This window comes from Bubalus bubalis, chromosome 12 (genome assembly GCF_019923935.1).
Source record: "Bubalus bubalis isolate 160015118507 breed Murrah chromosome 12, NDDB_SH_1, whole genome shotgun sequence".
NCBI classification, from domain to species: Eukaryota; Metazoa; Chordata; class Mammalia; order Artiodactyla; family Bovidae; genus Bubalus; species Bubalus bubalis.
The window spans coordinates 78,122,166-78,149,023 of NC_059168.1; the positions used below are offsets into that span (position 1 = coordinate 78,122,166).

The 26,858-nt window shown below is 36.3% G+C and overlaps 1 protein-coding gene across 12 annotated transcripts in view; it reads left to right on the plus strand.

Annotated features, from left to right (window-relative positions):
* The window catches only part of PUM2 (pumilio RNA binding family member 2), a 118,032-nt gene that overhangs the window by 31,272 nt on the left and 59,902 nt on the right, over positions 1–26,858 (plus strand). For 10 of the 12 annotated variants that reach the window (XM_025261514.3, XM_006049163.3, XM_044926212.1 and 7 more), the window contains 5 exons: positions 4,947–5,055; positions 7,886–8,073; positions 8,635–8,804; positions 11,783–12,053; positions 12,294–12,387. In XM_025261514.3, coding sequence (XP_025117299.1) covers positions 4,947–5,055; positions 7,886–8,073; positions 8,635–8,804; positions 11,783–12,053; positions 12,294–12,387 — 832 coding nt within the window. Of the gene's footprint in view, positions 1–1,476; positions 1,501–4,946; positions 5,056–7,885; positions 8,074–8,634; positions 8,805–11,782; positions 12,054–12,293; positions 12,388–26,858 lie in introns of those variants that run through there. The other 2 variants (XM_025261519.2, XM_025261525.2) reach the window with 2 other exon arrangements.

Sequence of the window (26,858 nt, forward strand, 5' to 3'; positions counted from 1 at the left end):
TATATATACATACACTTTTAAATAAGAAAAAGAGGCTCCTGCCTGAAATTCTTTAGGGAACCCAACATCTAACTTTAAATCATTGAGTTAATGTGTTTTGGGGGAGTATTTCATAGCTTAGTATGGCAAAACTCTCTCCTTTCTTTTCTGACACAGTAATATTTAAAGAAAACATTAAAGAAAATTTCTGTAGTAAGATCCCAGGTAGTATGGTGAAGTGGAAAACATATCAGAAAGAAGATTAAGGAGACTTCCCTTTTCTCTTAGGTCTATCACTAGTGCTATTTGACCTTGAGAAAGATTGACTCTTTGAAGGTAGTAATAAGAATAGTATTTGTATGAGTCACATATGTCTCTCAAATGCTCTGATCTGAGATGTTAGGGATAACTGGAGTGGAAACCAGCTGATTATGCTATGCTAAGTCACTTCAGTCGTGTCCGACTCTGTGCGACCCCATAGACGGCAGCCCACCAGGCTCCGCCATCCCTGGGATCCTCCAGGCAAGAATACCGGAGTGGGTTGCCATTTCCTTCTCCAATGCATGAAAGTGAAAAGTGAAAGTGAAGTCGCTCAGTCGTGTCCGACTCCTAGCGACCCCATGGACTGCAGCCCACCAGGCTCCTCTGTCCATGGGATTTGCCCAGCAAGAGTACTGGAATGGGTTGCCAATGCCTTCTCCGAGCTGATTATAGTTATGTCTGTAAATTCCTATCTTAGCCATTCTGTCTTGAACTTTATCCGCTCTAATTAATACCTACATTATATGGTCTGAATATCATGATAATATCTGAAGCTTTTATTTTTTTCATTATGGTTATTGTGGCCTAATAACTGGATATTTTTAGAATACTGATAAATTAGACTACTATTGGAAAGAAACGTCTTCTGTGGTAGTTAAGTGTAAAGAATATGGGCTTTGTAATTAAGCAGTTATGGATTCAATTCCTAATGCTGCCTAACTGGCTATACATGTATGTAATATTATATGTAATCTTGGACAGTTTACTTAATCTCTGATTCTGTGTCCTTATGCAAAATATAACTATTAGGCAACTTAAGTGTAGTTTCATGGTCCCCCTAGGATACTCAAACTAAAAAAGAAGGCAAACAGCTATAGACAAGATATTTGTAATGAATGTTATTATAATCATTTAAAATAATCAGCCAGTTAAATGTTACTGGACAGCATGTTATTCATGTTTGGTAATATTAAGATTCATACTTTTGGTCGTGAAGATATTTACTACTTATTTTGGCATATGCTCAATGCTGTTCTAAATAGTTTATTTATGTTCTTGTATTCTAACCTCATAGACACTCTAAAACAGTAGCTTTATTATTATCCTTACTTTTCAGATGAAGAAACTGAGGCTGAGTTAATTATCTGGCCCAGTACAATGTAATAATGCTTGAACAACAGATTGAAGTCTTGACTGTTTGCAGTACTGCTTCCCATTGGAAGTGATGACATCTAATAATATTTGCTGTGATATTAAGAGGTATTGAGAATGTAAAAGATTTGAGAGTAGTGTGATTTGAAAACATTAAGTATTAATATCTTTTATTAACAGAGAGGACTAAAGTCTGGAAAAGCACCATTCTGCACTTCTAGAGAACTCCCTTGTAGCTTTTGTTTCCTACATGCCTAATTGTTAGCCTCTGTACCTTGTATTAATTTCCATTGTAAATAGAGTCACCTTATATCCTGATTTGTTCAGACAGTCCAGATACATGTTTTCGTGGCATAATTGTTACTAGTGCTCTCTTTCTCAAACTGTCCCAGTTTGGATGTTATATGAACACTATAATGTAGACATAGAGCCCTGAAGTTCTCTTAATTTTTAGAATTACGTTAATTTTTTTGGTTTGGTGATTTTACCTGACAATTTGTATTAGAAAAATCTAACGTGTAAGTGTAACTCATAGTATAAATTCTAGCAATAATTTTATTTATTACTTATTTTGAAGTAGTATAGTGGTTTACTAGAGTGTTGACTGATTTCTTTGGAGATGAAAAGGGCAAGGCATAAGTGCTTCTTTAAAGAAAGAACTAATGAAATGGTGGATAGTGGGGATTTGAATCTGTATGTCCACCTAATCATTTCTGAGTTGGAAAGACAGGAGAGTATTTTCTTGACAAGAAATACCAAGTTGTTTGACCTTGGTTTAGAGCTTTTGAGAATTAGGGAAGTAATATGAAGCAGTATTGGATAATGTATTTTACAGATCTTCAAGATCTCTTAGCCTTTTCTGTAATGTGCTTTCCCATTTCTGCTACAGTAAAAGAGTCTCCAGGGGCAAAACACTATTGCTATTCCAACCACTGTACCCCTTAATTTTTTACTTATTTTTTTTTAAGCTGTTCTATTTATTGCCTTCCCCTATATTTAGTCCATTTTAACTTAATTCTTGGCTAGTAGTTTCTCTAACAATATTTGCAATCAGTGTCTGCATTGTCACAGCTGTCTCTGGAATGGTGATAAAGGCCTTTGTTAGGAGAAGTGTTAATTTTCTTCACTACTAAATTGTTTGTCCATGATAATTTATAAATGCTTGCAAAATGAAGAGATAGTCATAGCACAGTGCTTGGCAGAAAGTAGGCACACTGAATAAGTCCTTGGTGTAGACTCCCCTCCAGGTTTTATAGTTTGAGTGTCAAAGAATTGATCTGTGAACTATTATAGCATTGCATGGAATCTTACCCCAAAAGACTGAAATAGTCTCCTCAAAAAATTCTTATTTCTACTGCCTCACAAGATCAGATTAGTTTGTTTCAGCCGCTTCTATGTCTAATAAATGCTTCTAATTAACTTATTATGACTTCATTTTTGATTACTTATTTGTTATCCTTATTTTAATATTAAAACACTTATCTTTATGAAATATAGGATAAAAATCTTATTCTTATAGGAACCATTTTCTTCTGCCTGAAATGGCTTATTTATACAGTACTTTAAAGGGATTAACTTGGGTTTCACTGTGAATAATTCTTCAATAATTTAAGTATATCAAGAGCAGTGTTTTAGTATTATATTATCATCTTTACATTTTGTTTCAATATTTGCATGAAACTTTATAGTGAGATTTTTTTAAAAATCGGAACAACCAAGGTTGTATTTTACTGGAATCTTTATTAGTATAGATTATTGTTTAAAATGCCTATACTTTAGGGAATTCCCTGGTGGTCCAGCGTGTAGGGCTCTTCGCTGACCTCGGTCGGGTTCAACCCCTGGTCAGGGATCTAGTATCCCACAAGCCACATAGTTGTGGCCAAAATAAATCAACAAAATCTCTTTTAAAATAATAATAGAAATAAAATGTCTGTACTTTAAATACAAATCATTTGCAGCTCAGGAAGATACTAACATGCAAAAGTTTTTTTCTTTTTTTTTAAATAGAGAACTTAGTTTCCTTTAAAATTAACAGTATTTAGTTTAGCAAAAGATCCATAGATTAGGCATACGCCCAAATTGAATCCACCCTGCTCCCCGCAAAAGCTGCTTATTCTGTTTTTGTGTTTGTTTTGGTCGATAGTACTATCATTTACCTTGTTACTCAGATTGTAAAGTTTTATTCTTTTTAATCAGCCTTTTATTTTTGTTTGTATCCTATTGACTCCCCTGAATGTCTCTGAAATCCCTTTTATTTTCTCAGTTTTTTCTGTCAGTGCCCTGTTTCAGTTCTTGTCATCTTGACTCTGTTGTAATTCTCCTGAATGATTTCCTTGCCTCTGGTCTAGAATATCCATTTTTCTTAGAATTTTGAGGTTCCTCATAATCTGCCTAGATAGCTTTCACAGCATCAGCTCCCACATCTGTTCGTCCATCTCACACCCTGTTCTACAAACTGTGTTTTCTCAAGTTGTGCCTTTGTTCATCACTTCTTATGTACTCCCCACCTTCCATTCACACTTTAGATCCCTGACACACACACACAGTCTTATCTCTCAAGACCCCATATAAGTTTCACTAAGTTCATTTTATTATGGGTGTTATATATTTGTGAGCTCTCTGAAGATAAGGTCACCATGCCCTTACGGAGGCAGATACAGGTAATTTAGTATTTTAAGTGTAGCAATAGAAGTATATACAAGCTTAATTATGAGGATCTAATAATTATGGGCTGAAAGGGATGAGTGTCTTACAGATGCTTACTTAAATGTCACATGCATTGTTTAGAAAACCAGTCTGTTCTTTTCAAACAAACATACCCTCAGTCTGGTTCTTCTGAGTGTCAGGAAAGGTAGACAGGAGAGACCTGGATGAATACTATAAAGTCTCATTAGGAATTGACCAAATGTACATTTTTATTAATCATCAAATGGTTATACCAACACAATTTTAAATCCTTCTGTGTGTTACAACATAGGATTGGACACAGGGCTTTGAGATTATCTCAAAAAGTATTTAAGGGTCTTCTTAATGTATCTCTTCCACCATCCTGCTTCCTGCTTTAGGATCAGCAGATTGCTACTATTGAGAACATAGGAAGAATTGTGAAGTTCACCTCAATTGAATTGTTAAGTAAGAAGAAGAATTGTCTGTCATTGAAGCTGTAGGATAGGAGATATTCCAAGAGCAGTACTTGGAAGTAAAGAGAAAACTTTAATCATTTGTATGAATATTTTTATTGTATTATCTGTTTTAAGAAATTTAGTAAGTCTTTTGAAAGAGTTCGTTAAAAATACCACATGACAGTAAAACCATTTGAAAAATGCAGAAGTATGAAGTTGACTTTTCAGGTCTAGAGTTTTTAGAACCAGTATCCAAGCATAAATGGGAAGTTATTATTAACTAGACCAGTTAGGGAACAGGGCACTCTTGAATTTTCGTTAGCATTGAAAACTAACTTGTACCTATTGATGGTAAGTTTGCTTTCTGCTGTGTTTTCGCTTTTTGTAATTAGGATGAAATTTAAATGTAATAATTTTTTCCCTTCCAAATAGCTTTTGCCTACCAAAAAATTTTGGGAACCTGATGATTCAACAAAAGATGGCCAAAAAGGCATATTTCTTGGGGATGATGAATGGAGAGAGACTGCATGGGGAACTTCTCGTAAGTTATTGGTGTATGTGTGAGAGTTCTGGATTTGTTGAATACTTGAATTTTTTTTAAACCCTACTGCTCCCAAACGATACCTGGAGAAACTTTGTGGTATCTTTGAGGATTTCATGTGTCCTCGTAATACACATTTTCTTATGTAAAGTAAGCCATACCTAATGGTTCACTTATTGATTAGAAATGTTTGTCACAGTAAGATTTTATTAAGTTTTATTTGGGGTTAAACTCTGATTATAAAATTCTTAATTTCCATTAAAATATAGGACACAATTTAACCATAGGAATTTTTAAGCTTGAATTGTATCAATGGATAGTGATCTATTAACTGCAGCTCAGACTAGCTTTATTAAACATTAGCCACACCCATAAAGGAAATAAACCCCCATAGTAAGATAGAATTCCCAGAAAGGGAGCAGACTTTGAATGTTTTTGATACCCATAGGAAACAAAGACTGAGGTCCAAGAAATTCTTAAGGGAAAAGGAACTGGAATGTAAGGAGTGTAACTCATGGGGGTGACAGTATTTATTGGTAAATTACAGAGCATACTTATATTCTTAAAATACTACTGATTATATTTTTAAATGTTTCTCAGTAAAATTTGAGATGTACATGTGAAACTTTCAACATGTATTTAACAAATAAGATTCCGCTTTATAAGTAAAAGCAGCTTATTAAAACTATACAAGATGATCAAAGTAATATAAAATCAAGTTTCTGGAATTAACTTTCTATTTTGAGTGTAAATTGCCAGGTACTTTTTTTCTCTCTAAATCATTAAGAAGATTTTTAAGTTCATTACGGTTTTAAATTTTGTTCTTAAAGGTAATTGTTTAAAAGTTAGGAAAAGCTGAAAATTTTTAGTACTATTTACAATCAAAATGGAAACAGATTGAAAACTTTGCTAAATACTAAATTAGACTAAAATACCGGGAATTTTATTTGCCTTCAACCAATATGTAATATAATGTGCCAGTTTTGGAGAATACAAAGATAAATGAGATATGTGATCTCTGCCCTCAGGGAATTTTTTTCCCTGGATTTGTATTAACCTATATAGATTGAACTTATATAATTTAAGTTATTCAGTTATTTGGGCCAGGATACATTTTCTACACAAAAGGCACTTTCTTTGCTAAAACAACATGCTTGAAAATTTGGTTGATAATCATGTTTTGATTTTTGTTTTGAAAGGTAAATGGTTAATTGCTTTATCAGAACCAAATATTTTTAAAAGCATTCCAAAGCAAAACATCTTGAGCACAACATGGTAATGAGAGATACTTTCAAGATGAATGTTAGGGAGATATTTTTGGTATGTTGTATTTGGAAGACAACTGGTACCAACAGTAAAACATTTAAGCAACTGTTTATATACTCCTGATATATCTTTTTAGTGTCAAGTTTATAATTTTAGTTAATTCCTTGTATCACTCCCTCTCCCAACTTTTTTTGTTGTATGGATAAAATTTTGAAGATGAATATAAGTTTTTACCAGGAGACATGAGAAAATTAGAAATGGATGGATTATTTTGTTTACTAAGTAAACATTTATTGAGTGCCAAGCATGTACAAATACGCAAATGACATTCCTTGTCCTAAAAGAATTGTCATTCTACAGTTCTTTCCATGACCACAGGAGATTTTATCATACACATACTTCCTTCTCAGCTGAGCTGAATTATTTCATGTTCAATAAAAATGATTATTAATTTCATTGTGTTCTCCTGGCATCTTTAGGTCTTTGAGCATACTGGTTTCTCTAACCAGAGTGCTTTCCACACCCATTTTCACCTATTTTTTGCTCTCTGTCCTTCATATCACTTCCTTTGGGATTCACTCTAAGACTGGGGAAAAGTGATGAATACTCTTTCTCTTCCCCATAGTATCCTGGATTATTTTTATTGAAGTGCTTTTACTCATACTATGATCGATTCCTGTTAAACCTATAATCTCTTAGAGTACAGGGACTGTTGTGTTCTTAGATGCCACATACATACCACAATGCTTAGCATACTGGTTCAAAATTTTTTTCTGCAAATCTAGGTGAGTCTTGCCTCAAATGTTTTTATGTTTGTATTTGCTTTCAGATCTTAAGTATTGCCTTTTTTATCACAAAATATGTAGAAAAGGTATTTGTACTAGATGGATAATTTTTTTGTTAAAAATAAATGGAAAACTTTTAGACTAGAAGGATTTTTTTTAATTAAAAAAATATTTTTAATCTTTAAAAAAGGAATCTTTTTTAAAAAAACTAAGTGATACTTAGTCTTTACACCAAGAATAGAAAATTCTGTGATATTACTGGCTTTTTTGAATGAACTTAGTCATCTATGTTTATAGCAGTACAGCTGTGTATTCTGAATCTGTCCAGTACATGACTATGAGCCTGAGAAGTGCCTCCGTCAATTTAAGAGGAGTTATTTTTATTTCAGGTTTTATCTCTAAAGCTTTTTGGTTTGAGTTGTTCTGAATTGACAATAGAACTTTTTAATAAGAGGCTTAAAGGCAGTGGAGACTTCAAATTGTTTCTATTGCCAGTGACTTCTGAATTTGATTATTCTTCAGATAGCCTTTTACCTGGTTTTTACCAAATGACTTTCTTAATCTGTATTCTCAAGAAATGTCCAAAGGGCAGTGAGTCTAAACAGATTGAAGATGTTTTTATAAAGATTACAGTAACATTCAAAACAAAACAATATACTGATTTTTCTTTAGTATATTAATTCAGTATGCTGATTTTTCTTTAGTATATTAATTGATGTGAATACATTTTGGTTAGCTTAAAAGTTCAAATTTGTAATTGTTTTCTTTTTTCCAAACAGACCATTCAATGTCCCAGCCTATTATGGTACAGAGAAGATCTGGACAGGGTTTTCATGGAAACAGTGAAGTAAATGCAATATTGTCTCCGCGATCAGAAAGTGGAGGCCTTGGTGTGAGCATGGTAGAATATGTATTAAGTTCTTCTCCTGCTGATAAATTGGATTCTCGATTTAGGAAGGGAACTTTTGTAAGTATTTTGAATGAAGAAATGTTTTTAAGTTGCTAGATGGTTATTCGGTTGTCTTTAAGTCAGTTTCTTATTCTGGCCCTTCCTAGAATTAAAGGTAATTTTATAGCTATTGGTGCTCTTGTTTTCTTCTCCTGGCCCCTTCTTGAAATACATGAAATGGTAGAACCGCTGGGAATATTTATAATCTTAATCATGTTTCCAAAAAAATCATATTAATTTTAAAAGTTTGTAAGATTAAAATTGCTTATTCATGGTAGTACTTGATATGACAGTTAAAAAAACAAAATCATCTTTCATTAAGTAGAATTTTAATTTCACTTGTGGTGTTACTGCTTTTCTAGCACCGCTATAGTTAAGGTTGCCTTAGCCCTTCTGTTATAAATCACTGGTTTGTACTCAATTTTTTTGGCCTTTGATAAATTTCTTGACTACAAAATTAAAATAAGATTCAATGTTTTTATTGTTTACGTGCACTATAGTGTAGTTTTAGATCACCTTGTGGTGCCTTTTTTTGTGTTCTATTAAATATTCAGAATCAAACAGACTCTTTTTCCTCAGGGCACTAGAGATGCTGAAACAGATGGACCTGAGAAAGGAGATCAAAAAGGCAAGGCTTCTCCATTTGAGGAGGACCAAAACAGAGATCTTAAGCAAGGAGATGATGATGATTCTAAAATAAATGGCAGAGGTTTGCCAAATGGAATGGATGCCGATTGCAAAGATTTTAAGTAAGATTTTCACTTTCTCAAGAAGAAAATCATATCTCTTTAGGGATTATTGCTACTAGCTGATATGACTGATTTAGGTATTTTTCCAACTTTGGGTTTTTTTATTTCCCTTTGTACCTTGTATTAATCTGGAAGAAGATTTAAAATTTTTTATAAGGAGTATTTAGTTAATGATTATGTGCCATTTTTTAAAAAGATAAGTCTTCAAAATTCTCTAAAACAATGCATCCCATTAAGTAAAGTTAGAAATTGCTATTACCTTTCTACTAATATGGTAGTCTAAATTTTAACTGTTTTCTCCCTGCTAAAGTTTAGTGAATTTAAGGTTTAATCTGTGATTTTTCTTGGCAAACTCTTTTTGAGTTTGCTCTTCAGCACCTTTCTGTAGAGTTTCCTCTTCCTTCTATCTCTGTATTGTATCCTATTCCCCTTTTCTGAGTTTGTGCTGATACTTAATCATATTCCTGAAATTAGTATGGGAAGAACATATCAGACTTATAAAAATTAGTGTTAAGTTCAGAATTTAAGTTCAGTTGTAGATTTTTTGTTGTCTTTTTATGGCAAGTATTTCTTTTGTTCTAGCCTTTGGACTTAGGCAGTGCACATTCATCTAAATATTAAGGAGTTGTTTCTTCATATACTGAAATATACTTCAGTAATCAGATGCTTTGGGGCCTACACCTGAAAATAGTTGTTTCTTTGCGATATTACGAACCATGAAATACCAGTTAGTTGATAGGTACATGTTTGTGTTATTACCTTTAATTATCGAAAAACAGAGTAACAATACTTCTTAAAAACAGTGCCATTTAAATCTGTTCTAAATGCAAAAAAGCATCCAAAACCAGTAAACCTCTTTTGACAAGAAATAAATTTAATGCCACTCAGTTTGTTTTAGAACCTTATCCTGATTTTGCTCTTCTGCTATTACCTAATCTGTGTTTCAAGGGCATGCATTTAAAACTGAGTTGATTATAAACCCTGCAGAACATACATTTATAATTGAAGTGTTAATACACCGTTAACTATAGCAAGAAAATAGCACCACTCATAGCATAATGACTTTTTCTTTTGAATCCTCTACTTTTTTTTTTTTTGCTGTATTAGAGTTGTTTTGTATGAAAGATTATATTTCTCCATATTAATATGAACTTTACATTCAATAGCATTCTAATTCTGTTAAGTTTGTAGTAGGTTTTTTAAATTGCTTATAAAGTATTTCTGATGCAATATTGTCTTCAACAGTATAAAAATATTTCAAAGTAATAGCTGTGGTCATATGGTCACTATGGTAGCACATCATTATTACATACATTAACTGATACATCATCTGTTGGAATAGAACTGAAAGGAATGAAAGAAATATAGCAGGCTTTCGTTTTTTGTTGCTGCTGTTGTTGTTGTAGTATAATTGCTTTACAATGTTGTGTTAGTTTCTGCTATACAATGAAGTAGATCAGTTATATATATATATATACACACACACGCACACATACTTTCTCTCTTGGACCTTTCTCCCACCTCTTTCTTTTTTTTCAATGGACTGACTTAAGATCCTTTCAGTTTTATTTTTTCTTTCCATATATTCTGAATGAAAAGCCTTTGGATTATTCACATGAAAATTTTAATTGTGGATAAAGGGGAAAGGAGTTTGAAATTTCTTCTGATGTTGCAAGGACAGTGGTTAATTTTGAAATAAAATGTAAGTCCACAAACCTAAAGTATCTGGAAAACAATTCTTGTTATTAGTCAATTGCTTTGTGAAATGTTCTGTATGTGTTAGCAGATTTATTCCATGGTAAAGTATCTAAAGGTGGGGCAGTTACATATGGATAACCGTTGACATTGAAAGACCGGTTATAATAGTCACTACCATTTATTTAACATACTTAGATTTGAATATACTATGAAATGATAGTTCTTCAGAACAAATTTACTTCTTGTGAAGGAAAAGATCTTATATAAATTATTTCCACAGAAGGAAGGAGGCTGTTAATAAGGATCAATTATGTCCAGAAATAAAGTGAAAATAGTTTAGACTGCAAAGGATGATGATAAAAAGAGAAGAGTCGGTGCTTAAAATTTAGTGTTAATAAATTTCTTCAGAAAATTAAGACTAATCGGTAGAGAAAGTTGCTCTTTTATATATAGAATTATACTTTTCATTGATGTACATGCTTAACTTTTGATAAATATTCATTTTTATTTATTTTTATTTAAACTGAAACAATTTGGTATGATAAAGATTGTTTTTGGAGAGCTCATAGAGGGTTTTTACAAATAGTCTTTTTGTTTTTGTTATTATAGGACTACAGTGTCACCTCCTCTGTCTCAAGGAAACTGAGACCTGGGTGTTGAAATGATTTACTCAGAATAATGTTTTAGAGTCAGGAGTCAGCTTTCTGTCTTGGTTCACTGCCCTTTTCTTTTGTATTCTGTATTATACAGCCTTCAGTTGTGAAGGCCATATGATGCTTTCTGGCCAGTTTCCCACCCTGCCCCCCCCTGCCCCCGAAGTATTAGGCAAGATGTTAGGACAGCTTATGCTGGTAGACAGGATGGGAGTATGGTGGGTAGGTTTTGGTTTCGAGTCTTCTCATATTTGTTGCATGGTAGTCTGCTGTTCATACCCACTGCTCATTTTGTTTGTGATTTGAAACAAAAGTTTTGAGTACTCTAAGCCTGAATTGTGATACTGGACAATTTCCTTATCTGTAAAATTGAATTACATCTTTATGCTATTAAAATTGGGGACAGTTGTCACTAATAATAATTAAAAAATGAAACCATGTCAGCTTTTAAGTGTAAGCTGGATTAAACAGAAAAAAAAAAGTGATAAAGAGCAATGTTTAGTGACCTAGGGTCCCTAATTTGCCTTTTGTATTTTACCACCATTTGTTTTCCGTGATTTTCCTACTTTCTGATTTCACCTTTTGACATACTTGTTACTTTTACTCATTTCTGTTTTCTTTACATAGTCGTACTCCTGGAAGTCGTCAAGCCTCTCCAACTGAAGTAGTTGAGCGCCTGGGCCCCAATACTAATCCCCCAGAAGGATTGGGGCCTCTTCCTAATCCTACAACTAATAAACCACTTGTTGAAGAATTTTCAAATCCTGAAACTCAGAATCTGGATGCCATGGAACAAGTTGGTCTGGATTCCTTACAGTTTGACTATCCTGGTAATCAGGTACCAATGGACTCTTCAGGAGCTACTGTAGGCCTTTTTGACTACAATTCCCAGCAGCAGGTAAAGAATACTCCTTTAGCAATGTTCCTCTTAGCTAGTAGTAGTATAGCCTGAAGTGCTGTGACATGTTGACATAAATAATAGGGGTATTTTTAAACACTTTAATGTTTTATTGAATAAAATGTCCTTATAGTTAAGAAAGTGATTAAAATATGTATTTGTAATATTCCATTCTTAGCTTTCTAAACAAAAATGAAATGCTATGAGAGTAATCTCTGTATTCAATATTTTTCTTAATAGCTCTTTCAGAGGACTAATGCACTAACAGTTCAGCAGTTAACTGCAGCTCAGCAGCAGCAGTACGCATTAGCCACAGCTCAGCAGCCACATATAGGTGAGTCTTTATAAGTTACCATTTTAATTACAGTGTTAGAAAATCTTGTATTAAAGTGTTTAGATCTTATTTAATGGTGTTATTTCATTACTTCCTGAAACATCTCATTGAGATAAAACAGTAGTAGATTACATGGCAAGAGTAAAGATTAGGAAAGAACAGTTTGGCTTTTACTTGTATTCTTGGTGAAATAAAAATCTGTAACTTGATGAAAGCTGTCAGCACATAAGTTTTTTTTTCTTAGTGTGAAATGGAGAGCATTAAACACTTGGAAATTCAAGCATCGTTTTGGGTGTTCATATCAAGTCAGAGTGTTTGTTTTTAAAATGGGTTGGAAGTAAGAATCCCAAGAAAAATTTTTTTTAATTTTTTCTTCCTTACTTCATTAGGCTATTTAGTCTTTGAGCTTTATAGTAAAGACTATGATGTGAAATACTATGATTACGTATGTCTTACTGGTAGACTTCAGGCATTATTAGTGCCTGTTTTTCTGTTGAGGTTGTTGGTTTTTGTTTTTTTTTTTAACTTATTTTGAAATAATTACTGATTCACATGAGGTTGCAAGGAGAGTACACAGATTCCCCACCTAGTTTTCCCTAAATGACTACATGTTAACATAATTATAGTATAGTAACACAGCCGTTGGTAAATGTGTGTGTATAGATGTGTGTCGTTTTATCATGTGTATAGATTCGTGGGAACCATTCTTAACACCTAATTTTGGCTGACCTTGATTTATTTCCACTCTCAACATCAGGATGTTTGGAGACCGGGGATGAGATATGCTAAGTTAGTTCTATTCCCTTAACTTTGCATTGTTTTGGGTCAATCCAAGAAGTCTTTCCAGGTCCAAAATTTTATTTTCGGTCTTAATCAAAGGTGACCACATATTTCTAGATGACTTCTAATAGCAGCATGCACTCTGGACCTGTGTTTTTATACTTTTCCCCAGCCATCTTTATCCCTGTATATAGTGCTTCTTCACTCATTGTTAGAAACATTGATTCCTGTCTACTCGTGGGCTATTACAACACTTTTTATTTCTTGACACTTCATCGTATGATTTATATGTTGTAGGCTGGGATACCCATTATTGCTCTTCCTTTTGGTAGTTTAAAATTTTCAGCTCTTGCCTTTTTTTTCATATGAGCTTTAAAATCCTCTTATTTACTTCCATATGCATGTGTGCTTAGTGTTTGACTCTTTGTGATCCCGTGGACTGTAGCCCACCAGGCTCCTCTGTCCACGTAATTCTTCAGGCAAGAATACTGGAGTGGGTTGCCATTTCCTCCTCCAGGGTATCATCCCGACCCAGGGGTCAAACCTATGTCTCCTACATTGGCAGGTAGATTTTTTACCACTGAACCATCTGGGAAGCCCCTGTTTACTTTCAGACCATGTTAATTAAGTTATGAAAATTAACATCTTTATGACAGTAAGTATTCTTCCAGAACCTAATGTGTCTTTAATGTTGTTGAAGTTGCTTTTGTGGTGTTTATGAGTGCTTTAAAGTTTTTCTCATATAAGTTTGCATATTTTTCAATAGGTTTGTTCTTTGGTATTTTATCTTTTGCTATCATTGCAAATGTCTTCCTGTCTTTCATTGTATCTTTAAACTGGTATCTGTGAAAGCTCTTGATTCAGTTCAGCTCAGTTCAGTTCAGTCGCTCAGTCGTGTCCCACTCTTTGTGACCCCATAAATTGCAGCACACCAGGCCTCCCTGTCCATCACCAACTCCCAGAGTTCACCCAAACTCATGTCCATCAAGTCAGTGATGACATCCAGCCATCTCATCCTCTGTCGTCCCCTTCTCCTCCTGCCTCCAATCCCTCCCAGCATCAGAGTCTTTTCCAATGAGTCAGCTCTTCGCATGAGGTGGCCAAAATATTGGAATTTCAGCTTTAGCATCATTTCTTCCAAAGAACACCCAGGACTGATCTCCTTTAGAATGGACTGGTTTGATCTCCCTGCAGTCCAAGGCACTCTCAAGAGTCTTCTCCAACTCCACAGTTCAAAAGCATCAATTCTTCTGCACTCAGCTTTCTCTATAGTCCATTCTGTTGTTTTGAGATTGCATCCAGGTACTGCATTTCAGACTCTTGTTGTTGACTATGATGACTACTCCATTTCTTCCAAGGTATTTTGGCCCACAGTAGTAGATATAATGGTCATCTGAGTTAAATTCACCCATTCCAGTCCATTTTAGTTCACTGATTCCTAAATTGTCTATGTTCACTCTTACCATCTCCTGTTTGACTACTTCCAATTTACCTTGATTCATGGCCCTAACATTCCAGGTTCCTATGCAGTATTACTCTTTACAGCATCGGACTTTACTTCCATCACCAGTCACATCCACAACTAGGTATTGTTTTTGTTTTGGCTCCGTCTCTTCATTGTTTCTGTAGTTATTTTGCCACTGGATCTCCACTAGCATATTGGGCACCTACTGACCTGGGGAGTTCATCTTTCATTGTCCTCTTTTTGCCTTTTCATACTGTTCATGGGGTTCTCAAGGCAAGAATACTGAAGTGGTTTGCCATTCCCTTCTCCAGTGGACCATGTTTTGTCAGAACTCTCTACCATGACATTGTACCAATAGAAATATGTGCTCCATAGAATTTAAAATTTTATAGTAGCCACATTTTGAAAAGTAAAAAGAAGTATGTGCAATTAGTTTGAATAATATTTTATTTATCCCATTATATTGAAAATATCTCAAATGTAGTCAATATAAAACTTAGTAATAAATTCTTTTTTTTATATAGGGTTTGCAATTAGGTGTGCATATTCCCACTTGCAGCAAATCTCAGTTTAGACTAGTCTCATTGTAAATGTTCAGTAGCTATATATGGTAGTAACTACCATAGCAGATGGTGCATGTTCTAGAATGAAGGTTGACAAACTTTTTTCCATGAAGTTCCAGATAGCAAATATTTTAAATTTTACATGCCATATGTTTTCTGTCACAACTACTCGACCTTCCTCTTATAGAACAAAGCAGTCATAGACAGTACATAAATGAGTACAACTGTTTTCCTTCAACTTTACTGTGGGCACTGTTACTTGAATTTTGTATAATTTTCAATTGTTACAAATTACTATTTTCAACCATTTAAAAATATTTAAATCATTTTTAGCTAATTTATACAAAAATAGGTAGTAGGCTAAAACTTGGCCCATGGGCTCGACCAGAAAGATGTGATAGATATAGTGTATTTTATGTTTTAAAAAAAGAGGGAGAGAAAGAGAAAAGAAAAAGATGGGGTTGTTTTGATGGCTGGGGTCTATAGGGTAGGAAATTGAGATGTGATCCATAGGAGTAAACTGGAAATAAACTATGAGGCCTGCAGAGGGCTGCAAGAGGATAAATAAAATGGCCTGCTTATCCCAGGACTGGGGTTGAGGGGGTTAGATGCCCAAACCACTAATAAAGACTTGATTTGGAGACTTCACCCTACAGTGTGTATTTGTCAATTGGGATGAATAAATGTAAGAGAATCTCTCATGTAAGATAGTATCTAAAACAGAAATTACAATGCAGACAACAAAGAGTAGTCATATAATAGAGTTTATACCCATGATGTAGAAATAAGAGAACTTTAAAGTTCTGAAAAGAATTTTTAAATGTTTTTTTTAGAATATTAAGAGATAAAGGACATAAGTCATCAAAGATCAGAGGTCTTAAAATATCAAAATGATGTGAAAACAAACCATTTCAGAACCTTGTAAATAAAAACACATGGGGGGAGGCGGTCCTAAGATGGCAGAGAAATAGGACGGGGAGACTACTTTCTCCCCTACAAATTCATCAAAAGAACATTTGAGCGCTGAGTAAATTCCACAAAACAACTTCTGAATGGCGGCAGAAAACATCAGGCACCCATAAAAGCAGCCCATTGTCTTCGAAAGGAGGTAGGAAAAAATATAAAAGATAAAAAGAGAGACAAAAGAGGTAGGGACGGAGCTTCGTCCCGGGAAGGGAGTCTTAAAAAAAGACATGTCCAAACATCAGGAAACACTCTCACTGCTGAGTCTGTGATGAGCCTTGGAACCACAGAGGGCAACATAACCGGGAGGAAAAATAAATAAATAATTAAAACCCACAGATTACCTGCCCAACGGTAACTCTCCCAGCAGAGAAGCAGCATAGACGCCTGCACCTGCCACTAGCAAGTGCGGGCTGGGCAGGGAGGCGCAGCTGCATTGCCTAGAGTAAGGACCCGGCCTGAATGCCGAGGGCAATCTGAGGGAACTAACTTGGGGTAGCAAACCAGACTGTGGCATAGCTACCAGGAGAAAAGCCCTAACCTAAGACACTGCCAGGCCTGCTCACAGAACAAAGGACGGACAAGAGCTATGCGAAAAGCCCTAACCTAAGACACCAGCAGGCCCACTCACAGAACAAAGGACTGAGCAGAGCTAGCTGGCTGCAGACCATTCCCCTCCGGTGACAGGCAGCCAGAGCCAGAAGGAGGCAATCGTGGCCCTAGAGAGGCATTATCTACCAAACTGGAAGCAGGCTTTGTTGCTAACCAAGACTTCTTGGGATTCTGGATGGCCAGCATTCTCCTGAGTAAGTGCTCTGGTTGTACACCCAAAAAACCAAGCGGCAGGGATGGGGGAGGCAATAAGTTGCAGCTACCGCGCTCGCCAAACACCTGGTCACCTGAGCAGCTTGGACCTGGGAAGGGCACAAAATGCAGGCCCACCAAGTCAGCACCTCTGAGGACTTCCTGAGTGCCTGAACCTGAGCGGCTTAGACCTGGGAGGTGCATGCAGCCCAGGGCCAGCCTCAGACAGTCCCCAGCAGAGGTTGAGCCTAAGTAGTATAGACAGGGAAAGCACACACTCTGTGAGCGGCGGCAAACCCAATGTGGCTGAGTCACTGCGAGCACACGCCAGTGTTGTTTGCAGTGTTCCTCCCTCCCCACAGCATGACTGAACAAGTGAGCCTAAAAAAGTGTCCGCCACCACCCCCTTGTGTCAGGGCGGAAATTAGACACTGAAGAGACCAGCAAACAGAAGAAGCTAAAACAGAGGGAACGTCCTTGGAAGTGACAGGTGCAATAGATTAAAACCCTGTAGTTAGCACCTACTACATAGGAAGGGGCCTATAGATCTTGAGAAATATAAGCCGGATCCAGGAATTATCCGAAAGTGAACTGACCATACACTGCCTACAACACCACCAGAGAAAGTCCTAAATATATTTTTACTATCATTCCTTAATTTTTTTTTAATTTTAAGTCCTCTATTACTCCTTTAATTTTCATTTTTATAACCTATTACTTTGCAAAAAAAAAAAAAAGACCCTATTTCTTAAAGCAAACTTCATATATATATATATATATATTTTATAATCTTTGTGACTTTTTTTTCCCTTTAATATCATATTTTTGAAAATCCAGCCTCTACTCTAGATTTTTAATCTTTACTTTTTGGTATTTGTTATCAATTTTGTACCTTTAAGAACCCAATCTTCAATACCCATTTTTACTTGGGAGTGAGATTACTGGCTTGACTGCTCTCTCCACCAGGTTGCCTCTATTTCCTCCCTCTCCCCTTCTCTTCTCTACCCAACTCTGTGAATCTCTTTGTATGTTCCTGACGGTGGAGAACACTTAGGGAACTGACTACCGGCTGGATCTGTCTCTCTCCTTTTGATTCCCCCGTTTATCCTCCTGGCCACCTCTGTCTCCTTTCTCCCTCTTCTCTTCTCTGTATAACTCCGTGAACATCTCTGAGTGGTCCAGACTGTGGAGCACACATAAGGAAGTGATTACTGGCTAGCTTGCTCTCTCTTTTGATTTCACCTCATCTCATCCTGGTCACCTCTATCTCCCTCCTCCCTCTTCTCCATGTAACTCTGTGAACCTCTCTGGGTGTCCCTCATTGTGGAGAAACTTTTCATCTTTAACCTAGATGTTTTATCAGCGGTGCTGTATAGATGGAGAAGTCTTGAGGCTACTGTAAAAATAAGACTGAAAACCAGAAGCAGGAGGCTTAAGTCCAAATCCTGAGAAGACCAGAGAACTCCAGACTCCAGGGAACATTAATCGAGAGGAGCTCATCAAATGCCTCCATAACTACACTGAAACCAAGGAGCACCCAAGGGCCAGCAAGTTCCAGAGCAAGACATACCACGCAAATTCTCCACCAACACAGGAACATAGCCCTGAGCTTCAATATACAGGTTGCCCAAAGTCACTCCAAACCCATTGACATCTCATAACTCATTACTGGACGCTTCATTGCACTCCAGAGAGAAGAAATCCAGCTCCACCTACCAGAACACTGACACAAGCTTCCCTAACCAGGAAACCTTGACATGCCACCCACAGTGAGGAAGCTCCACAATAAAGAGAACTTCACAAACTGCCAGAATACACAAAGGCCACACCAAACACAGCAATATAAACAAAAGGAAGAGACAGAGGAATACCCACCAGGTAAAGGAACAGGATAAATGCCCACCAAACCAAACAAAAGAGGAAGAGATAGGGAATCTACCTGATAAAGAATTCCGAATAATGATAGTGAAAATGATCCAAAATCTTGAAAACAAAATGGAATCATAGATAAATAGCCTGGAGACAATGATTGAGAAGATGCAAGAAAGGTTTAACAAGGACCTAGACAAAATAAAAAAGAGTCAGTATATAATGAATAATGCAATAAATGATATCAAAAACACTCTGGAGGGAACCAACAGTAGAATAACAGAGGCAGAAGATAGGATTAGTGAGGTAGAAGATAGAATGGTAGAAATAAATGAATCAGAGAGGAAAAAAGGAAAAGAAATGAGGACAATCTCAGAGACCTCTGGGACAATGTTAACGCCCCAACATTCCAATCATAGGAGTCCCAGAAGAAGAAAACAAAAAGAAAGACCATGAGAAAATACTTGAGGAGATAATAGTTGAAAACTTCCCTAAAATGGGGAAGGAAATAATCACCCAAGTCCAAGAAACCCAGAGAGTCCCAAACAGGATAAACCCAAGGCGAAACACCCCAAGACACATATTAATCAAATTAACAAAGATCAAATATCAAACATATTAAAAGCAGCAAGGGAAAAACAACAAATCACACACACGGGGATTCCCATAAGGATAACAGCTGATCTTTCAATAGAAACTCTTCAAGCCAGGAGGGAATGGCAGAACATACTTAAAGTGATGAAAGAAAATAACCTACAGCCCAGATTACTGTACCCAGCAAGGATCGCATTCAAATATGAAGGAGAAATCAAAAGCTTTACATACAAGCAAAAGCTGAGAGACTTCAGCACCACCAAACCAGCTCTCCAACAAATGCTAAAGGATCTTCTCTAGATAGGAAACACAAAAAGGGTGTATAAACTCAAACCCAAAACAATTAAGTAAATGGCAACGGGATCATACTTACCAATAATCACCTTAAACGTAAATGAGTTTAATGCCCCAACCAAAAGACAAAGACTGGCTGAATGGATACAAAAACAAAACCCCTATATATGTTCTCTACAAGAGACCCACTTCAAAACAAGGGACACGTACAGACTGAAAGTGAAGGGCTGGAAAAAGATATTCTGCACAAATAGAGACCAAAAGCAGGAGTAGCAATACTCATATCAGATAAAATAGACTTTAAAACAAAGGCTGTGAAAAGAGACAAAGAAGGACACTACATAATGATCAAAGGATCAACCCAAGAAGAAGATATAACAATTATAAATGCACCCAACATAGGAGCACCGCAGTATGTAAGACAAATGCTAACAGGTATGAAAGAGGAAGTTAACAATAACACAGTAATAGTGGGAGACTTTAATACCCCACTCACACCTATGGATAGATCAACTAAACAGAAAATTAACAAGGAAACACAAACTATATACAATAGACCAGTTAGACCTAATTGATATCTATAGGACATTTCACCCCAAAACAGTGAATTTCACCTTTTTCTCAAGCACACACAGAACCTTCTCCAGGATCGATCACATCCTGGGCCATAAATCTAGCCTTGGTAAATTCAAAAAAACTGAAATCATTGCAAGCATCGTTTCTGACCACAATGCAGTAAGATTAGATCTCAATTACAGGAGAAAAACTTAAAAATTCCAATATATGGAAGCTGAACAACACGCTGCTCAGTAACCAACAAATCAGAAGAAATCAAAATATGCATAGAAACGAATGAAAATGAAAACACAACAACCCCAAGCCTGTGGGACACTGTAAAAGCAGTGCTAAGAAGAAGGTACATAGCAATACAGGCATACCTCAAGAAACAAGAAAAAAGTCAAATAAATAACCTAACTCTACACTTAAAGCAACTAGAAAAGGAAGAAATGAAGAACCCCAGGATTAGAAGGAAAGAAATCTTAAAAATTAGGGCAGAAATAAATGCAAAAGAAACAAAAGAGACCATAGCAAAAATCAACAAAGCCAAAAGCTGGTTCTTGAGAGGATAAATAAAATTGACATATCATTAGCCAGACTCATCAAGAAACAAAGGGAGAAAAATCAAATCAATGGAGAGATCACAGCAGACAACACAGAAATACAAAGGATCATAAGAGACTACTATCAGCAATTATATGCCAATAAAATGGACAACATGGAAGAAATGGACAAATTCTTGGAAAAGTACAACTTTCCAAAACTGAACCAGGAAGAAATAGAAAATCTTAACAGACCCATCACAAGCATCGAAATCGAAACTGTAATCAGAAATCTTTGAGCAAACAAAAGCCCAGATCCAGACGGCTTCACAGCTGAATCTACCAAAAATTTAGAGAACAGCTAACACCTATCCTACTCAAACTCTTCCAGAAAATTGGAGAGGAAGGTAAACTTCCAAACTCATTCTATGAGGCCACCATCACCCTAATACCAAAACCTGACAAAGATCCCACAAAAAAAGAAAACTACAGGCCAATATCACTGATGAACATAGATGCAAAAATCCTTAACAAAATTCTAGCAATCAGAATCCAACAACACATTAAAAAGATCATACACCATGACCAAGTGGGCTTTATCCCAGGGTGCAAGGATTCCTCAATATCCACAAATCAATCAATGTAATACATCACATTAACAAATTGAAAAATAAAAGCCATATGATTATCTCAATAGATGCAGAGAAAGCCTTAGGCAAATTTCAACATCCATTTATGATAAACAAACAAACAAACCCAGAAAGCAGGAATAGAAGGAACATACCTCAACATAATAAAAGCTATATATGACAAACCCACAGCAAACATTATCCTCAATGGTGAAAAATTGAAAGCATTTCCCCTAAAGTCAGGAACAAGACAGGGGTGCCCACTCTCACCACTACTATTCAATATAGTTTTGGAAGTTTTGGCCACGGCAATCAGCAGAAAAAGAAATAAAAGGAATCCAAATTTGAAAAGAAGTAAAACTCTCACTGTTTGCAGATGACATGGTCCTCTACATAGAAAACCCTAAAAACTCCTCCAGAAAATTACTAGAGCTAATCAATGACTATAGTATAGTAAAGTTGCAGGATATAAAATCAACACACAGAAATCCCTTGCATTCCTATACACTAATAATGAGAAAATAGAGAAGTTAAGGAAACAATTCCATTCACCATTGTAATGAAAAGAATAAAATACTTAGGAATATATCTACCTAAAGAAACAAAAGACCTGTATATAGAAAACTATAAAACACTGGTGAAAGAAATCAAAGAGGACACTAATAGATGGAGAAATATACCATGTTCATGGATCGGAAGAATCAATATAATGAAAATGAGTATACAACCCAAAGCAATCTATAGATTCAATGCAATCCCTATCAAGCTACCAATGGTATTTTTCACAGAACTAGAACAAATAATTTCACAATTTGTATGGAAATACAAAAAACCTCAAATAGCCAAAGCAATCAAGAAAAAAGAATGGAACTGGAGGAATCAACCTGCCTGACTTCAGGCTCTACTACAAAGCCACAGTCATCAAGACAGTATGGTACTGGCACAAAGACAGAAATACAGATCAGTGGAACAAAATAGAAAGACCAGAGATAAATCCATGCACCTATGGATGCCTTATCTTTGACAAAGGAGGCAAGAATATACAGTGGATTAAAGACAATCTCTTTAACAAGTGGTGCTGGGAAATCTGGTCAACCACTTGTAAAAGAATGAAACTAGAACACTTTCTAACACCATACACAAAAATAAACTCAAAATGGATTAAAGATCTCAACGTAAGACCAGAAACTATGAAACTCCTAGAGGAGAACATAGGCAAAACACTCTCCAACATAAATCACAGCTGGATCCTCTATGACCCACCTCCCAGAATACTGGAAATAAAAGCAAAAATAAACAAATGGGACCTAATTAAAATTAAAAGCTTCTGCACAACAAAGGAAACTATAAGCAAGGTGAAAAGACAGCCTTCAGAGTGGGAGAAAATAATAGCAAATAAAGCAACTGACAAAGAATTAATCTCAAAAATATACAGGCAACTCCTGCAGCTCAATTCCAGAAAAATGGACAACCCAATCAAAAAATGGGCCAAATAACTAAACAGACATTTCTCCAAAGAAGATGTACAGATGGCTAACAAACACATGAAAAGATGCTCAACATCACTCATTATCAGAGAAATGCAAATCAAAACCACAATGAGGGACCATTTGACACCAGTCAGAATGGCTGCTATCCAAAAGTCTACAAGCAATAAATGCTGGAGAGGGTATGGAGAAAAGGGAACCTTCTTACACTGTTGGTGGGAATGCAAACTAATACAGCCACTATAGAGAACAGTATGGAGATTCCTTAAAAAACTGGAAATAGAACTACCGTACAACCCAGCAATCCCACTGCTCAGCATACACACCGAGGAAACCAGAATTGAAAGAAAGACATGTACCCTAATGTTCATTGCAGCACTGTTTATAATAGCCGGGACATGGAAGCAACCTAGATGTCCATCAGCAGATAAATGGATGAGAAAGCTGTGGTACATATACACAATGGATTATTGCTCAGCCATTAAAAAGAATACATTTGAATCAGTTCTAATGAGGTGGATGAAATTGGAGCCTATTATACAGAGTGAAGTAAGCCAGAAAGAAAAACACCAATACAGTATGCTGCTGCTGCTAAGTCGCTTCAGTCGTGTCGCATTCCAATATAGTATACTAACACATACATATGGAATTTAGAAAGATGGTAACGATAACCCTGTTTGCGAGACAGCAGAAGAGACACAGATGTATAGAACAGTCTTTTGGACTCTGTGGGAAAGGGAGAGGGTGGGATGATTTGGGAGAATGGCATTGAAACATGTATAATATCATATGTGAAATGAATCACCAGTCCAGGTTTGATGCATGATACAGGATGCTCGGGGCTGGTGCACTGGGATGACCCAGACGGATGGTATAGGGAGGGAGGTGGGGGGGGAGGGTGGGTTCAGGATGGGGAGCACATGTATACCCGTGGCAGATTCAACACGTGTACACCCTTGGTTGATGTATGGCAAAACCAATGCAATATTGTAAAGTAATTAGCCTCCAATTAAAATAAATAAATTTATATTAAAAACAAAACACACATGGGGTGGACTGCATAATTAACTAGCTATCATCTAGGAGGAAATAGACCAGAAGATAAAACTTAGGAAATCTCTCAGAACACTGAAAAGTTACACATAGTAATCAGGATGTGGGATGGAGTAAGGCATAACTAAACTAGTGCAAGGCTTTTTCTGAAGGCTTGAATAAATGGGGACATATGCCCTTTGGGAGAAACTCAATACCTTAAAGATGTCAGATCAGATCAGATCAGTCGCTCAGTCGTGTCCGACTCTTTGTGACCCCATGAACTGCAGCATACCAGGCCTCCCTGTCCATCACCAACTCCTGGAGTTCACCCAGACTCACGTCCATCGAGTCAGTGATGCCATCCAGCCATCTCATCCTCTGTTGTCCCCTTCTTCTCCTGTCCCCAATCCCTCCCAGCATCAGAGTCTTTTCCAATGAGTCAACTCTTCCCGTGAGGTGGCCAGAGTACTGGAGTTTCAGCTTTAGCATCATTCCTTCCAAAGAAATCCCAGGGCTGATCTCCTTCAGAATGGACTGGTTGGATCTCCTTGCAGTCCAAGGGACTCTCAAGAGTCTTCTCCAACACCACAGTTCAAAAGCATTAATTCTTCGGTGCTCAGCCTTCTTCACAGTCCAACTCTCACATCCATACATGACCACAGGAAAAACCATAGCCTTGACTAGATGAACCTTTGTTGGCAAAGTAATGTCTCTGCTTTTGAATATGCTATCTAGGGTGGTCATAACTTTCCTTCCAAGGAGTAAGCGTCTTTTAATTTCATGGCTGCAGTCACCATCTGTAGTGATTTTGAAGCCCAGAAAAATAAAGTCTGACACTGTTTCCACTGTTTCCCCCATCTATTACCCATGAAGTGATGGGACCGGATGCCATGATCTTAGTTTTCTGAATGTTGAGCTTCAAGCCAGCTTTTTCACTCTCCACTTTCGCTTTCATCAAGAGGCTTTTGAGTTCCTCTTCACTTTCTGCCATAATGGTGGTGTCATCTGCGTATCTGAGGTTATTGATATTTCTCCTGGCAATCTTGATTCCAGTTTGTGTTTCTTCCAGTCCAGCGTTTCTCCTGATGTACTCTGCATATAAGTTAAATAAGCAGGGTGACAATATACAGCCTTGACAAACTCCTTTTCCTATTTGGAACCAGTCTGTTGTTCCATGTCCAGTTCTAACCGTTGCTTCCTGACCTGCATACAGGTTTCTCAAGAGGCAGGTCAGGTGGTCTGGTATTCCCATCTCTTTCAGAATTTTCCACAGTTTATTGTGATCCACACAGTCAAAGGCTTTGGCATAGTCATTAAAGCAGAAATATATGTTTTTCTGGAACTCTCTTGCTTTTTCCATGATCCAGCAGATGTTGGCAATTTGATCTCTGCTTTCTCTGCCTTTTCTAAAACCAGCTTGAACATCAGGAAGTTCACATTTCACATATTGTTGAAGCCTGGCTTGGAGAATTTTGAGCATTACTTTACTAGCATGTGAGATGAGTGCAATTGTGCAGTAGTTTGAGCATTCTTTGGCATTGCCTTTCTTTGGGATTGGAATGAAAACTGACCTTTTCCAGTCCTGTGGCCACTGCTGAGTTTTCCAAATTTGGTGACCTATTGAGTGCAGCACTTTGACAGCATCATCTTTCAGGATTTGGAATAGCTCAACTGGAATTCCATCACCTCCACTAGCTTTGTTCATAGTGATGCTTTCTAAGGCCCACTTGACTTCACATTCCAGGATGTCTGGCTCTAGGTCAGTGATCACACCATCGTGATTATCTGGGTCATGAAGATCTTTTTTGTACAGTTCTTCTGTGTATTCTTGCCATCTCTTCTTAATATCTTCTGCTTCTGTTAGGTCCATACCATTTCTGTCCTTTATCGAGCTCATCTTTGCATGAAATGTTCCTTTGGTATCTCTGATTTTCTTGAAGAGATCTCTAGTCTTTCCCATTCTGTTGTTTTCCTCTATTTCTTTGCATTGATCGCTGAGGAAGGCTTTCTTATCTTTTCTTGCTATTCTTTGGAACTCTGCATTCAGATGTTTATATCTTTCCTTTAAAGATGTCAATTCTCCTTAAATTGTGAATTTAATATATTGATTGGAATCCCAACAGGACCTTTTTCTTTTTTTGAAACTTAAAACTTTGCTTTTCATATTTATCTCAAAAAAGTAAAACCAGAAAGTTAATAGAACACCTAAATGAGAGATGGAGTTAGCCATATTTCAAAGTAATTATTAACTTCAAGGTTAAAACATTGTTGCACTTGCTGAGAAATATATAACTAGATCAGTAAACAAGAATACTCTGAAGTGAGGGTGTGTGTGTGTTTGGGGTGTAGGGGTAGTGTGACTTTTAACATTGCAAATTAATTTTATAAAAGTATTTTTGGAGAATGACTTGGAGATAATTGGGTCATATGCCGATGGATAAGAATTTTAATGAAAAAAGTATACAAGATTTGATTTAGTTTGTCTCTGATAGCCAAAGAACCATAGATTAAAACCAACAAATTTTAATACTTTACTTCTGACATTGTCAACTTTTAAAAAATTCGAGAATACCTTATTTCATCTGAGTGTAGGTGGTATTCTTGTATATTCATGGCAGTAGTGTAAATTGGTAAAACTTTCCTGGAGGGTAATCTGGACAGGCGGATGGAGATTAAATATATATGTTTGTCCATTTAAGTGAATTTTCATAAGGATATGATAATGTAGTATACTTAATAATAGCATTATTAATAGCAAAAAGTGAATCATCTGTATATCTGTAGTAGACTAGTTAAATCATGTTCCTTTTATGTAGTGGGATCTAGAACTCTGTAGCTATAAATATTACTAGGAAATTGCCCTGCAGTCTAGTGGTTAGGATGCATGC